This window comes from Typopeltis vanoorti, chromosome 8, assembly GCF_054136105.1.
Source record: "Typopeltis vanoorti isolate ZY-2024b chromosome 8, IOZ_Tvanoo_1.0, whole genome shotgun sequence".
NCBI classification, from domain to species: Eukaryota; Metazoa; Arthropoda; class Arachnida; order Uropygi; family Thelyphonidae; genus Typopeltis; species Typopeltis vanoorti.
Window position 1 is genome coordinate 142758302 of NC_143556.1, and position 16104 is coordinate 142774405.

A 16104-nucleotide genomic window follows, 5' to 3' on the forward strand; every position below is an offset into this window, starting at 1 on the left:
AATTTATAACAATATTTATCACTATAACAAATTTATTCCACCGGACAAAACACTGAACACATATAACTGTTCGTAAATGTCATAGATATGCAAGTTTGACCTTGTGTGAATCATGTGTGCACCGCTCGGCCCAGTCAGTAAAAAAATCCTTTTCAGGCCACGCAGTGCACACGTGATTCGCACTTAACAAATCTATTTAGCTGCATGAAATAGATAAAAAAATCATAAAATATGATTATTTTATGTTACTTTCAGCAAATTGTAAAAAAAAAAGAAGTTGGCCTGGGGGATCAAAAAATTTTTTAACATTACAGCGGTCAACGTGTTAATATTTAAGCTACAATCTAGTTTTTACTTTGCTTATAATCGTATTCGCTCGGCTCACTATTTGACTTCCACTGATCCAAATTAATTCATTTACCCGGAATTATAAGAAATTTACTGATTTGACAATTTTAATAAAAAATAAATAAACAATAGCAATACACTTAAAGCAAATTAAAAATAACACAAAATAATGATAAACAAAATATTATGTTTTCAGTTTTAATTAAATTTGTAAGGAAGGAGGAATACACAAGAGATCGACCAAAAATCGCTCCGTGATCGACGGGTTGAGCACCCCTGTGGTATTCTGCCTCAGCCAACCAGGTCTTTGCTGGCCTGGTTGGCTGAGTGGTCAGTGTATCTGTTCAATTTCCACTGTGTGCATGGATGCTTGTGATTGTCTGTGAAAATACTAGTGGTAGTGCTCGACAATTAATGATGAAAGTAGTTGTGGTTGGTGGAGCCGGAGAGTTGTAGAGTAAATGTTCTTCCTCAATGAGTCTTTGGACTCCCTTGAGGTGTTACATAATAATAGTGATAATGAAATCCATGCAGAATCATCATGTAGCCATTTTCTTCATCCAACTCTGCTGTTTTTCTATTATAAAAAAAACAGTAAATTACTAAGGCGACCGACTCTTCACAAAGCCACGTTACGCCTCATACAGTATCATATTTTTATTCACCATTCTTGAATTCTCTTTCTGACTAATTTTTCCGGTACTTTTACCACCACACCTGAGACACTGATCGGTCCATGATTTACTACTGCAGTCTTATAACCTCCCTTATACAAGGGAATTATTTCGCCCTCTTTCCATTCCCTTAGAACTCTACCAGAGCTGAGACTTAAAGAGCATAGTCAGAGGCACTGCCAGTTCCCTTGCACATCTTGCAAAACCTGAGCTGATATCCATCTAATCCCACAGCTATATTTACAGTGAGATTCTGCAATATCCTAAGAACCTCCAATTCATCCACCTCTGTTCCCCATTATTGTCTATCACATATAATAAAGCAAGAATCTCACTTGGATGATATACCCTTGCAAAGTGGTCACTCAGTAACTCAACTATTGTATCTGCTTCTGTCACTTTGTGACCATTATCACTCATTAAGGTTAATCTTCCAAAGTCATTCTTCCTCTTACTTGCCATGTAATGAAAGAACTCACTGGGATTTCCTTTAGCCTACTCAGCTAGATTCTTCTCAAAATCGATTATGTCTTCCTTGCCATCATGGTCTCCTTTCTTACCTGAGCCTTGTACTGTTCATGAGTTTGCTTGTCACCTTTCTCCTTATATACCCTCCACAGCATTTTCTTCTTCTGCAGCTCATGCTTAATGATATTTCTCATCCATCTAATTCCTACCTGATTATCCTTCCTTACCTTAGGTAAATAATTTAATATTGTTCCTCTAGATGACCCTTAACTATCTCCCATGCACTACTAACATCCTTACCCTGCAGTGTTTTATGCCAAGGCAAGATTTAAGCTTCCTCATAAGCTTGTCATAATCATCTGCCTTGTAGTTCCACATATACCTCTTCTTGACAGAATATTCCTCATGTTTTACAATTTCCCAAGTTCAGACTTCATAGTCACTTTTGCCAATTAGAGGCAATGTGGCCACCTTGGTTATGGAGAGATCTTCTGATCCAATGACCAGGTCCAATACTCTCACTCTCCTAGTCCCCTCTATCACCTGCTGTCCCAAGTATAATTATCTCTCAGTAGGTGTATAAATTCCATTTCCTTCCTGCAATGTGATCTATCTTCCCTTCCAGTCTATATCTCCATAATGGAAGTCCATGATAATAATCACTTGACCTGTACTCTAGCAACAACCAAATGTATACTGTCCCTTACTGGCCTTGATTTCACACCAGACTGCTTCAAACGAACACCCTCCTGCTTATATCCTATTCTTTTTGGCTGCAATCCATTTGATATCATCAGTAGTACCTCTTCCCCCATCCTCTCTTCACTGAAATTAATAAAACATTCTCATTCTATCCCTGAAACTACATCATCTGCTGTTAGGGAAGTCTTACTGATGCCTATAATTTTTGGTGAGATTGCACTAACCAAGGCGAAAAACTCATACCTCTTTTTCCTGATACTTCTGGCATTAGGAAGTAGAAACTGAAGCATCCCTTTAGGCCCCCACCCACCTTTACTTCCTGAGTTGACTATCCAATTCATCACATGTGCTTGAGAGACTAGATTCTGCACATGGTCATTCTCGCACTCACTCACCTCATGTGTGCTTTCAACTTAACTGCTAAGTTTTCATGAATTTGTGCTTAAGAATGCTTGGTGAACAAAGCCCTTTCACCCTTACTTCTTGCCTCTCAGACCATTTGTGCCAACAAAGGCAATCAGTTCCTTTGCCTTAACTTTTTACATTCGGATAACATGACTAATATCGTGAATTTTTGCAAAACGGAAACATGATTTTGTCACACTTTCATTAAGTACTCCAATGATTGTTGATATCATCTTAACACACTCTTCTAATTTGATGTGATTCATTTTGGAATGACTACATTCATAAATCAACTTTAAAATATTCCGTTTTTTACACAAAACTTTCCATAGGAAATTATTATTATAATTTTTATCATCATCAGACTTATATGGAGATAAAGGATTCATTGCTCTAGGCCCCAATGTCACACATACACACAGCTCATCATACCTTGCATTCAATACATTCCTCACACTTGCTGGCAATGCATTCTAATCACCTTCCAATCTTTATAGAAAAAACCTTCTCCTCACCTGCATTCACACTCCTTTACACAGCTCCCAGGAACCTCTTGTTCATTATAATAAATTTAGTTTAGTCCTTTATCCAAGTGTAAGCAAACAAAGTTTGTGCTTGAAGCATCTTCAGGACTGAGGCAACTTGTGGTAAAGGTGGACCAAACTCTCTTTACTATTTGTCTTAGTATCTCCCATAATGCAAAGCACATCTCCTTGCAGACATGTATAATACTATGCATTAAGGGAAGGGCCACTACCCAGACTGGTTTCGAATTTTTTTAAGGTCTGGTCGGTGGGAACCAGACCCAGAGGTGGTGATACCAAGGTGGAAGCAATGGAGAAGTCATCTTTACCCATACGAGTTGCCAAAAGGTGTCTCACCTTATTATTAAATTACTCTAAATTTAAAGAAAGATGTTGGAATTTTTTTTTCACACTTGGTTAGACTATAATAAATTAAGTTTAATCCTTTATCCAAGTGTAAGTAAACAAAGTTTGAGCCTGAAGTATCTTCAGGACTGAGGTAACTCGTGGTAAAGGTGGACCAAGCTCTCATCATTACTTGTCTTAGTATCTCCCACAATGCAAAGCACATCTCCTTGCAGACCTTTACCACCAGTTGCCTCAGTCCTGAAGATACTTCAGGTGCTAACTTTGTTTGCTTACACTTGGATAAAGGATTAACCACCTTACTGGCCATGATGGATCAAATACACATCCTCACACGCTCCGTATCCATCATATATTACAATTTTAATATGCACTTTGCATTCCATGATAACTTGGACGTGTATATACGTCCTGGCCAGTAGCATGGTTAAACTAAATTTATTACAGTCTAACCAAGTAGGAAAAAAAATTGTGAAATATTAAAATATTACAGCCTGCGTAGCTCAGTGGATGTGGCGTTTGCACACCACAGCTTGACCACAAGAAGGAAGACTTTTTTCTAGTTGGCGAATAGAGGAAATTTTTCTAAGCCTTTTTTCGACCGGTTCCCGAGTTAGTTGATCCCTGGCATGGGAAAGTGGGTTTTTTCTCCCGTAAACTCAAGAAAATCGACCATAGAACCCACATTATTTCAGACAATGAATATATTGTGTTAGGGTTAGGAACCACAAGATGGCAGCACATGTTGAGCCATCTCTCTTCACTGTGTGTTGCATAATCAGTGATGTACCCAATCACTGATAATACTCAATCTGAGATAGATGGCCTTGGGCCATCTATCTCTGATTGGGTACTAGTGGAGATTGAACTGCCCACTCAGTCTCCAAAAGTTAGATAGGGCTAAATGGCCTCGCCTGCTCCCTATATGGATATAAATAAACGTTAGTGATTTTTTTTTTTTTTAATCCACTATCAACCCCCAGATCTCTTATTTCCTCCACCTCCGACAGTATATCCTCACCAAGCATAAATTCTGCATCCCATTTTTGTTTTCCAAATTTTAAAACCTTACATTTTGCAACATTGAACTCATATCCCCATTCTTGTGCCCAATTTACTCAAGTCTTCTTGAAAGGCCACAACATCTTCTATACTTCATGGTTCGTCCCAACTTTGCAACATCTACAAACAACTGAATATCTTCACCAATATCATTAATATACAAATTAAACAGCAATGAAACTTAAACAGCCCCCCCCCCCACTGAGGCATATCATTAGTAACTTTCCTTTTCCAGGATATCACTCACCCATACACAACTGGTTGATACCTATCAGATAGCCAATCTCCAATCCAATGCATCAATCTAATATCCAACCCTATCCACTGCAGTTTGACTATCAACTTATAATCTATCAAATGCCTTTGCAAAATCTAAGTATATTAATGTGTATCTTTCTCCTAAATCCAAGGAAGCAGTCATCTTATTGTAATAAGTAGTTTACTAAAAAATGACCTCAACTTAGCAAATTCATGCTGTCCATCAAAGATAATACCATTGTTGTCAATCCAATTCTGGATCCTAGTTCTCACAAGCTTCTCCAACAACACCTGACACAGATAGACCTATAGTTTGATGCTTGAGTTCTATCACCTCCTGTATGACGTGCCACAATCTTGCCCTTCTTCCACTCCTTAGGAACTTGACCGAGTGCAAGAATCATATTAAAAAATTATGTCAGGGCTGGCATCAACTCCCTGGCACATTCCTTCAGAATACATGGTGATACACTATAAAGTCCAACAGCTTTATTTACAACTAGTTTGCTCAACTCTCCAAAAACCTCTTGCTCACTTATAGTCAGTCTCTCTTCCCATTCATCAACTGCTCTCAATCTCTCCATGAAGTCACATTCACAAGATTGAAAGCCCTTTATGAACTGCTCATTAATTATCTCCACCACACCTTCTGCAACAGCTGTCATAATACCATTTCCTCCAATCAATGTCATCCTTCCATAATCAATCTTTCTATTGCTGGCTATATATCAAAAGAACTCCTTAGGATTCTTTTTGGCTTCATTAGCTAACTGCTATTCATACCTCTCTATACCTATCCTCACCAACCAAGTAACCCGCCTTGCCTGGTCTTTGTAGACCTCATGGAATTGGTTATTTCCACTTCTCTTATGCTGCCTTATTAATGCCCTTTTTCTTTGTATTCACATGTTTAGTCTCTTTATTCATTCATTTCACACCTACCTTATTTAACCTTCTCATCCTTGGAATACATTTAGACAGTACATCTATTAGATAGTTTTTGAAAATCCCCAGCTGCATTGATCTCTTGTCCAGCAAACTCCTCATTCCATGCTACACTTGCAAGCTGTCTCCTGAGCTCTTCATAATCATCCCCCTTGTAGTTCCACATATACCCTTTTCTTAAAGAGGTCCTCACACTGCTGGCAACCACCAAGTAATCACCTCATGGTCACTCTCACCAATTGGTGAGTGATTTGACACCTCATTGATAATTACATCCTCCAATGAGATGACCAAATCCAAGACCCTCCCTCAATCCTCTTATGCCTTCTGTTACATACTGTCTGAGGTGGTTATCCCTCAAAAACTCAAGAAACTCATTTTTTTACTTCCAGTTGCTATCTCATCATTCCAGTCTATATTGCCATAATTAAAATTGCCCATAATGATCACTCTTTTGTTATTTGCTTGGGCGATTTTAATTATGGCAATATAGACTGGAATGATGAGATAGCAACTGGAAGTAAAAAAATGAGTTTCTTGAGTTTTTGAGGGATAATTACCTAATGGTAGTTATCCCTCAACTACCTCAACCACATTTCCTGGTCTATAACAACATCCAACCAAGTATTTCATTCCATTCACTTCCATCTCACACCATACTGTCTCAAAACCACTAGCAACATTTCCCTCTTTCATCTCTACTTTGTATGGACGTAACTCTTTCTCTATCATCAATAGCACTCCACCTCCCTTTTTACCCTTTCTATTCTCACGAAACACATCATATCCTTCCATCCTTATTTCTGTCAGGATGTCATCCTCATGTAACTCTGTCTCACTTATCCCAATAAATTTTGGATGAACAGACTCGATTAGTGCAACCATTTCATCTGCCTTGTTTCTTACACTTGTAGCATCTGTATATAAACACAACAGCTCATTCCTGGATCTAGAGCTAGTTCCACTGATAACACTTATTCGATGTGATCTCTCTCCACGCTCGACTGGGGCCATTTCCCTTTCTGCTTATTCATTTTAGAACCCTCTTCAATTCCAACTGTTTCCTCTTGATCCCAGGTCATTCCATTCCTTTCCTGTCTACACATGCTCTCATATCCTGTTGGAGGATGTGAGAGCATCCACCTGTCTCACGATGTGTACCCCTGTCCACCCTGAACCTCCCCGTTTCATCGTGCACACCTTTTCTCTCATTTTCCATACTCATGCCACTTACTTCCTTATTCATAACCACATCTTCAATCTCTCCTGTCATACTTTCCTGCATCTTCCACATCATTTCCCACTTGATCTGATTCATTCTCTGTACTCACTTCTCTACCTTCCAGCAACAGTCTCTCCAAGTGACTCATACCATAACCATTCAAATGCAGTCCATCGCTCCCATACAGGTCACTTCGTCCTTGAAACTCATTCCACACATTAACAAATTGTACTCCCCTCTCCTCACACATTTCAGCCAACATACCATTCACAATCCTTATTCTCCACGTAATCTCACCACAGTCATACCTAGGCAGCATGCTTACTACCCTTCCTGTCACACTATTCTCTTTTATCTGTCTAAGCTGCCTCCTGATATCCATTCTGACATGCTCTTTGTCCTCTGTCAAGTCATTCATACCTATTAAAATCATCAACTCTTCGCTCACTCCCTCCTCATATCCAATGCCTCAATTACTCTACTCATTTACAGCCTGGAAAACATACCTTGTGGATCCTATCATCCACTAATAATGGAGTCGCCATACAATGCCACTCGCTCTTCTTTGGTTAACTTTTTCGTACCTACTTGATTTGTTTTAATCAATTTCATCTGAATTTTCTTAATTTCACTCTGTATCCATTTCATCTCTTGCCTCATCCAACCCACTTCAACTTTTGAATTTTGCATCACATTCTCGCTATCATTTAATCTTCCTAATTTTCAAACTCTCAACTCCCACTTCACACTTTCACTCTTATTCAACTTTTGAATTTTGCATCACATTCTCGCTATCATTTAATCTTCCTAATTTTCAAACTCTCGACTCCCACTTCACACTTTCACTCTTATTCATTCTTCTGAGTTTCTGTATTTTCAGTCCATGTGTCCAACTTTCGCTTTCATTCATTCTTACCATTTTTCTCACTTTCGATCCTTTCGTCATGCTATTTCCGGTTTCTTTCGTTCTCTCAATTTTGTTTCCTTCTGCCACATTCGCCTCACTTTTGTTCTTTTTACCATTCATTACGGTTTTCAAATCACTCGCTTTCTCTTTCAATGCTTTCTGAACAATTTTTCACCTTAATTTCACCCCATGCTTCTCTTTCGAATGAGCTCTCATTCTTCCTGTGACATTCTCGCTACTAACACTTTCTGTCAATAAATTCATATTAGCTCATCAAATCCTCGTTTAGCTCACACTTTGCACATACCTCCTTCCATCAGCCGTAAATGTTCACAAACTATCTATGTAATCAAAAGAATACATGTAGCACACCTTGCACTTCACGAAACGACTGAAGTCTAAGTTAAAGTCATGCACTGACAAAGCAGCTGACATATTTCCTCTGCCCGTTACTGCTCTAAGGGCCAAAAACATTGGCCCTTAGAGTAGGTAAGCATTGGTAATCAAATTTAAGCAAAATATCCCACACACTAATAATACTAGTAGCGCAGAACTTTTATAGCAGCTTGTACTCAAACTATCACTCATATACAATTAATTATTTCAAGAATCACTTATCTGAATCCGGGGCACTTCTTAAACACTGTTGATACTGTTGCCTCACGAGCACCCTCTCCTTTACCAACCTAAATGTCTGAGTCATATCCTCCCATTCATGCACTAACCAGCAGATTCTACAAATCACATTTCCTCAACATGCCTTCATACACTATATTACAAAGAGCAAAAACAACCTTCATCTAACTTCTTTGTACCAGGTGACCAGCGTCTTCTAGAATATTGCCATCATTTGCTATGCTAGTTTCACAATTTTAGCAATATCAGGGATTGTCACCATCAATCCCCCACTCCAGATCACTCATCTTTTCTACCTTGTTTATGATATTCCACCACACTCTGCATCCCATATTTGCTTCTTGAATATTAAAACTTTACACTCTACAACAGTAAACTGGAAACCCACTCAAGTACTGATTCACCAAGTATATTCAAGTCCTCTGGGAGAGCTATATCTTCTCTACTCTTCATAGTTCTTCCCAACTTCTGGGATATGGCTCCTCATACACAACTTGTTGCTGTGCATCAGACAGCCAATCTCTAATCCAGTGCACTAATCTACTATCAAATGCCATTCAGTCTAATTTATTTACTAGCTTGCTTCTGTCAGATAGTTTTTGAGTAAGACCCAAGGAGCAGTGATCTCCTTTCCATCCAATTCTTCATTACATGATATAGCTGCAAGCTGTGTCTTGAGTTTATCATAATCAACAGCCTTGTAGTTCCACATATATCCCTTTCTTATAGATGTCATCATACTGCTGACCCCTATCCCAATGACCACTTCACGATCGCTCTCTCACAAACTGGAGGATGATTGATATCCTATCTATAACATCCTCTGATGAAATAGTTAAATCCCAGAACCTTCATACTTATGTCTGCTATTATATACTATCTATGGTAGTTTCTCTCAAAAACTCAAGAAATTCATTCTCTTTTCCCCTAAATGAGATCTCTCTCTTCATTCTAATGTATATTTTCATTAAAATTGTCCATAATGATCACTGTTTCTTCTTTATCAAGCTAATTTGGCTATATATTTCTTTCTCACTGCCCAGCATATTACTAGATCTATAGCAACACTCAACTAAATATTTCATCTTCTCCACTCCTCTACCTCTTGCCATACCTAAAACCACTACTACTATTTGCCTTTTGCATCTCCATACTGAATAGACAATTACTCTGCTGCCAACAACAGCACTTCTCCCTTTCTGCCCTCTGTCTGTCTGTCTTCAAGAAAAACATCATATCCCCTCTATCTGTATTCCTATCAGCATGTCATTCTCATCCATAGGAACTCCATCAATACAATATTTTTGTTTATTTTGGATACTTTTTGAGGGAATAAGATAATAGTTCATTTTTGCTTCTATAACAAGTTCCACCTAACCACTTCACTGATGTTGCCCCTTGTTGCTCCCCCGCTGCAATTTCCCCCTCTGTTACAACTGATCCTACACCCCTTTCCATAAACTCTCACTCAAATGCTCCTCCCATATCACAGACCATCTCAATCCTTCCTTGTCTGCTTACACATCATCTTCTTCATTTAGAAATCACACTTCTCACACAGTAGCTTCCTATCCACCTTGAATCTTTCTATTTCACTCTGTGTCTTGTGTCCCTACTCTCCCATTTCCTTTATTCATACTACTCCTTTCAATTCACAAGCTGCCCCACCTACTTTCCTGCTCTTCCCCATCATCTCTTACTTCCTTATATTTTCTATTCACTGCAGCCATTATTCTTTCTTCCACCAACAGTCTCTGCAGTTGACTTACACAAAAACCATAAATACATTTCATGTCTGTTATACAGTTCAATCTGGCCCTAAGATTCATTCCACATATTCACATTATTAGATATCAAATTTTGCCAGATCTTTCTTAAGAAGCTCTAGTCTGAGATTCTTATCCTAAATGTTATTTATTATTAATGAACAGTGCACTTACATACACACACACGCACACACACAAAAGTGTAAATATATAAAAACTAGAATTTTCATTTAATTGAAGTATTACCAATCACATAGTTAGAGTTGACAAATGCAGGCTGATTATCATCTATATCTTCTAAAATAATATTAACTTGTAATTCAGAAAAATCGTTCATATCATAAGGCTTTATGAGTCCTGTTAATGGCATAGAAGGTTTGCTAACTTTCAGAGTTAATGTATACTTCTCTTTTTCTTCACGATCTACTCGCTTCAGAATAAATAATTCACCTTCATTTCTTTCTGTACGTCTGATACCAAACAATTCATCTTCATTTCCATCTGAAAGCAAAATATATTTTTTATCTTTAATTATATTATATTATATTATATTATATTATATTATATTATATTATAATATTAGGTAGTGGCTTGGAGCAGTGTTATGACATAAGAAGCAACATGGAATGAATGTCAATAGTGTATGGGAAGTGATCAGAGATAGATTGTTTGAGAGAGATAGTATCAGACTGCATATCAGGGTCAGGAGAAAAAACTGAGTGGGAATTAAATAAATGAATAGCAATATAAAGCAGAAGCTGGGGAGGACATTGGGGGAGGAATAAAAACAAAAAGCATGATCAGCATGTTGATGAACAATACAAAGCACAGGCAAGAAGGGTGACTAGTATGTTAAGGAAGGCTAAATTAGATAATGAGATAAAATTAGCTAAGCAGGCCAAAGGAAATCCAAATGAACTATTTTGCTATGAAGCAAAAAAGTAAGAGAAAGAATGATCATGAAAAGATAAATTTATTCAGGGATGACCTTAGTTGAGCTACTAAGTGAGCACTTTACAAGGGTGCATCATCAAGGTGGACATTTTACAACTGATGTGACAGAGGTTGAGGTGAGAATTGAAGAAAAGATAAATTTACTCAGGGCTGACTTTAGTTGAGCTACTAAGTGATCACTTTACACGGGTGCATCATCCAGGTGGATATTTTGCAACTGCTGTGACAGTGGTTGAGGTAAGAATTGAGGAAGAAGAAATGGAGTTACTCAACATATGAAAAATGTCAATGTGAATACAGTAGTGACTGAACAATATCTCAGCTAGTGTGTTACAAGAATGTGCAAGAGAACTTGCAGTGCCTCTGATGAAGTATTTAAGTCTTTTTTTCAGGGAAATTTTCCATGTATATGGCAACAACATTCAAAGGGAGTGGGGAGAGAGTGAGAAAGAAAGAGAAAGATAGTTCCATTACATAAAAGTGGCTCCAAAACTGAAGTAGCAAATTACAGACAAATTGGTATCTCTGGAGTGATCATTAGAGTATTAGAAAAATTGGTTAAAGGTAAAATTCAGGAATGGGTGGATAGGAATATGATACTCGCTGGGAGCATGGCTTTATTAATAGTAGGTGGTGCCTCAGTAATTCATTCACATTTTATTTAAAAAAAATGACAGTAGAACTGGATAAAGAAAATGGTTACACTATGATACTAGTTGACTTTGCAAAGGCATTTCACAGAATACTGCATGGAAGATTATTACATAAGTTGGAGTATGGATATGAGGCTGGTGGCATGGATCATGGGGGGGGGAATGATGAGAGAAAACATCAGAGAGTAGTGTATGGTGGAGTGGAATCAAGTTGAATGAAGTGAATATTTGAGTACTCCATGACCCCATACTAGGGCCACTACTATTTAATTTATATATTAATGATGTAGAAAAGATTTAGGGGGGGGGATTCAATAGTTTGCTGATGATACAAAACTGAGGAGTGCAATAGTTGATAAAGATGAAGTAGATATTCTGCAGGATGATTTAAATAAATTGGCAGTGTGGACAAAAGGCAATGGCTCTCAATTTAATGTTGCAAAATACAAGGCAATTCACATTGGGATGAAAAGAATACATACTTTATATCATATTAATGGTACAAGATTACAGGAAATTGATGAGGGTAATGATATAGGGTGGTTAAATATTATTAAAATGGCTAAAAGGATGACACACTGACAAGTAAAGATAGAAAAGTTATTATTCCTCTTTATAAGGTAATGATTTGATTGCATCTTGACTACTGTGTACAGATTTGGTAACCTGGGTTTCTTGGGAATCAAGAAACCCAGGTTATCTCATTCGCAGTCATGGCACCCACAGCAGACTGTGGCAGCTTATTCCACTCATTCACCACTCCTCAAGTACAAAACCTAATTCTAACACCCTTGCTAAACACACACTTGCTCAGTTTCCATGGATGGCTCCTAGTTCTCCCACTACCACACCTGTTCGGAAATATTTCCTCTGAATTAATCTTGTAAAAACCCCTCGGTAATTTGAATGTCTCGATCATATCACCCCTCTTCCGAACCTGTTCTCGTAAGGTTCATTCCACAGACCAGCCACCAACTTGGTCACTCGCCTCTGGATCCTCTCAACCTATCCCCCATCACCAAGACACCCTGGAGCCCATATCTGCACACAGTAGTCAAGAAGGAGTATTATCAAGGCTCGATAAAGAGGAACAATAACCTGCTTGTCTCAGCTTGTCAAAGTATTCTTCAGTAACCAAGTGATCTGATGAGCTGATTTAGTCCCTTTTGCTATATGCCCCCTAAACTTCAATTCCCTATTCACCAACACTCCAAAGTCTCTGGCTTCGTCAATTTCCTGGAGTACAGTTCCACCAGTGTGGTTTACTGCTGATAATCTTTTCATCCCAAAATGCATAACCTTACACTTTGCCACATTAAACGGACATCCATTCATCTTAGCCTGGTCTGGCAATCTCTATCCAAACCATCCTGCAAAATTTTGACATCATGTGCATTCACTATTGCTCTATCCAACTTGGCATCATCGGCAAACAAGTGAACAGTTCCTCTCAGATCCTTTCCTAAGAACAGAATCCTGTGGCACTCCACTAGTCATAGGCCTTCTTTTGGACTCTACTCTTGAATAAACTACTCTCTGATATCTCTGCATCAACCATCCTCATATCCATCTCACCAACCCTATATCCATCCCCATGTGCTACAGTTTACAGATTAGAATTCCATGTGGTATCCTGTCAAAGGCCAGCAGTATCACTGTAAACCCATTACCTTTATCCAATTCAGCCGTCACTGTATTATAAAACATGAGCAAGTTACTGAGGCATGTTCTAACCTTCACAAAACCATGCTGCTCCCAAAAAAGTATTCGATTTCCATCTATTCATTTCCTGTCTTTTGCTCTTGACCAACTTCTCCAATACCTTGATGACTCCTGATATGCTGATCAGTTAGTAATTTCCAACAGCAGTCTTGGAGCCTCCTTTATGCAATGGAACTATTTTCCCCTTTTTCCACTCCCTTGGGACTAATTCAGAGCTGAGACTTAAATTAAACAATATAGTCAAGGACACTGACAATTCCTTTGCCGCTTCATGTAAGACATAAGTTACTAAAGGTTACTAATAGAATGACCTAAAAGAAATTTTTCAATACATGAAGAGTGGGAAAAGAACAAGTGATCCCTCTTAGAAGTTGTGTAAGAAGGTGGTTAGCAAGTAAAAGATAAATTTATTTAAATCATCCTGCAGTATATATCTACGTGACTTTTGCTATCCCCTGATTATTCCCCTCAAATCTTCTGCTATATCATTAACCTACAAATTAAAGAGCAGTCGTCCTCATAGAGAGCCCTGGAGCACTCCACTAGTCACTTTCATTCTTCTAGATTTCACTCCATCATATACTACACCCAGATGTCTGTCAGCCATCCCTCTAACCATGCTACTAGCTTCATATCCATTCCTATTTATTCCAACTTTTGTAATAGTTTTCCATGCTGTATTATGTCAAATGCCTTTGGAAAGTCCAGCAATATTATGGTGTAGCCATTTCCTTTATCCATTATATTATGCTGTCCTATATTATAAAATGTGAATAAATTACTAAGACACAACTATCCTTTACAAAGCCATGCTGCCCACTACAGCGTATCACATTCCTATTCACCCACCACTGGAATTTACCTTTAACCAACTTTTGCAATACTTTAACAATTATTCTCAATATATTAATTGGTCTGTAGTTTGCTACCTCTGTCTTGATGCCACCTTTATGCAATAGAACTATTTTACCCTTTTTCACTCCCCTGGAACATTGCCAGAGCTGAGACATTTCGATTGAACAACTTCATCAGAGGTAATATCAACTCTCCTGTGCAATCGTGTAGAACACTGTTGTAAGTTTTTCTGCTTGGTTATACTATAAATTAAAGATACCAAGAAATTATATACTTGATTTAATCCTTTATCCAAGTGAAAGCAAACAAGCTTGCGCCTGAACTATTCAGGACTGGGGCAACTCGTATAAAGAAGCTAATGACTTCACATCACTTTCCTTAGAATACAAGTTGCCCCAGTCTTGAAAATAGTAGTTGTGCAAACTTGTTTGCTTACACTTGGATAAAGGATTAAACCAAGTATATAATTTCTTGTCTTCAATTTATGTAATACACTAGCTGACATGCTAAAAAATTCCACTGCTGTGTTCACATCAATATTTTTCAATATGTTTAATGCCTTCTGTTCCTCTAACTCAATTTTGATACGTGTCCCTGTCACATCAGCAGCTGCCAAATCTCCACCTGAATGATACACCTTTGCAAAATGATCACTCAGCAACTTAACTATTTTTTTTTGTCTCTGTCACCTGCTTAACATAAGCATTGTTTATAATCATTCTACCATAGTCATTTTTTCTCTTACTTGCTACATGATGAAATAAGCTCTTTTGGATTTACTGTGGTTTGCTTAGCTTAGGATATGCAGTCAAATATTGTTACTTTCAAACAATCTCTGATGACATTCCATGCACTACTGACATTCTTTCCTTCTATTTTCTCAAGTCATGGCACTGCTCCAAGATGATTCCACAGTCTGTCACAATTATCAGCTTTATAGTTCAACATAAACCTTTTCTTGCCAGAAAATTCCATATGTTTGGTAACATCCCAGAACAAGAATGAAAGGCTACTCTGCAAATTTGGAATCACCTTGGTAATGGATATATCTTCAGATGCTACTACTAGGCGCAACACTTCCAAACCCCTGGTTACCTCTAGAGCATGTTGTTTCATGTAATTATCCCTTAGCAACTGTATAAATTCCACTTGCATCTTGCCTTGCCCTTTTTTCTCTCCAATCTACTATATGTTCCCATAGTTAAAGTCTCCTCTAAGAATTGTTTGGTCTGCACTAATTGTGCTAATTTTCCCGATTCCTGTCAACAGCGTATTTCAGTCATGAAACTACATTTGGTGTGTCAGCAAACGTGACCACACATAACATCTGTGCATGGGGTAGGAAAAATCTTTCATCACTGTTGAAAATTCAAGGGACAGCTCAAAAGTTAATGTTGTTTTGTGCCTTGACATGAAAAAGTTTAAAATTCAAATCATTATTTTTTTTCTTGAAAAAAAAAAAAAAAAAGTATTTGCTGCAACATGGAACTGTGGTCATTGCTGCAATGTAGCCTTGAGGAGAAACACACTGCTTTTTCCAACAAGATGAAACATCCCACCATGCTCTAACAACACTTTTAATATCCAGTTGTCTGATGAGTGGACTGGATAAATGGGCCTGCAATCTGCATGGAATA

At 38.0% G+C, this 16104-nt stretch overlaps 1 protein-coding gene across 1 annotated transcript in view; it reads right to left on the reverse strand.

Annotated features, from left to right (window-relative positions):
* Nucleotides 1-16104, reverse strand: part of Cad74A (cadherin 74A) — an 850889-nt gene that overhangs the window by 243416 nt on the left and 591369 nt on the right. The window contains exon 30 of the mRNA XM_090396473.1: nucleotides 10530-10784. Within this exon, the coding sequence (XP_090252599.1) occupies nucleotides 10530-10784 (255 nt within the window). The remainder of the gene's footprint in view (nucleotides 1-10529; nucleotides 10785-16104) is intronic.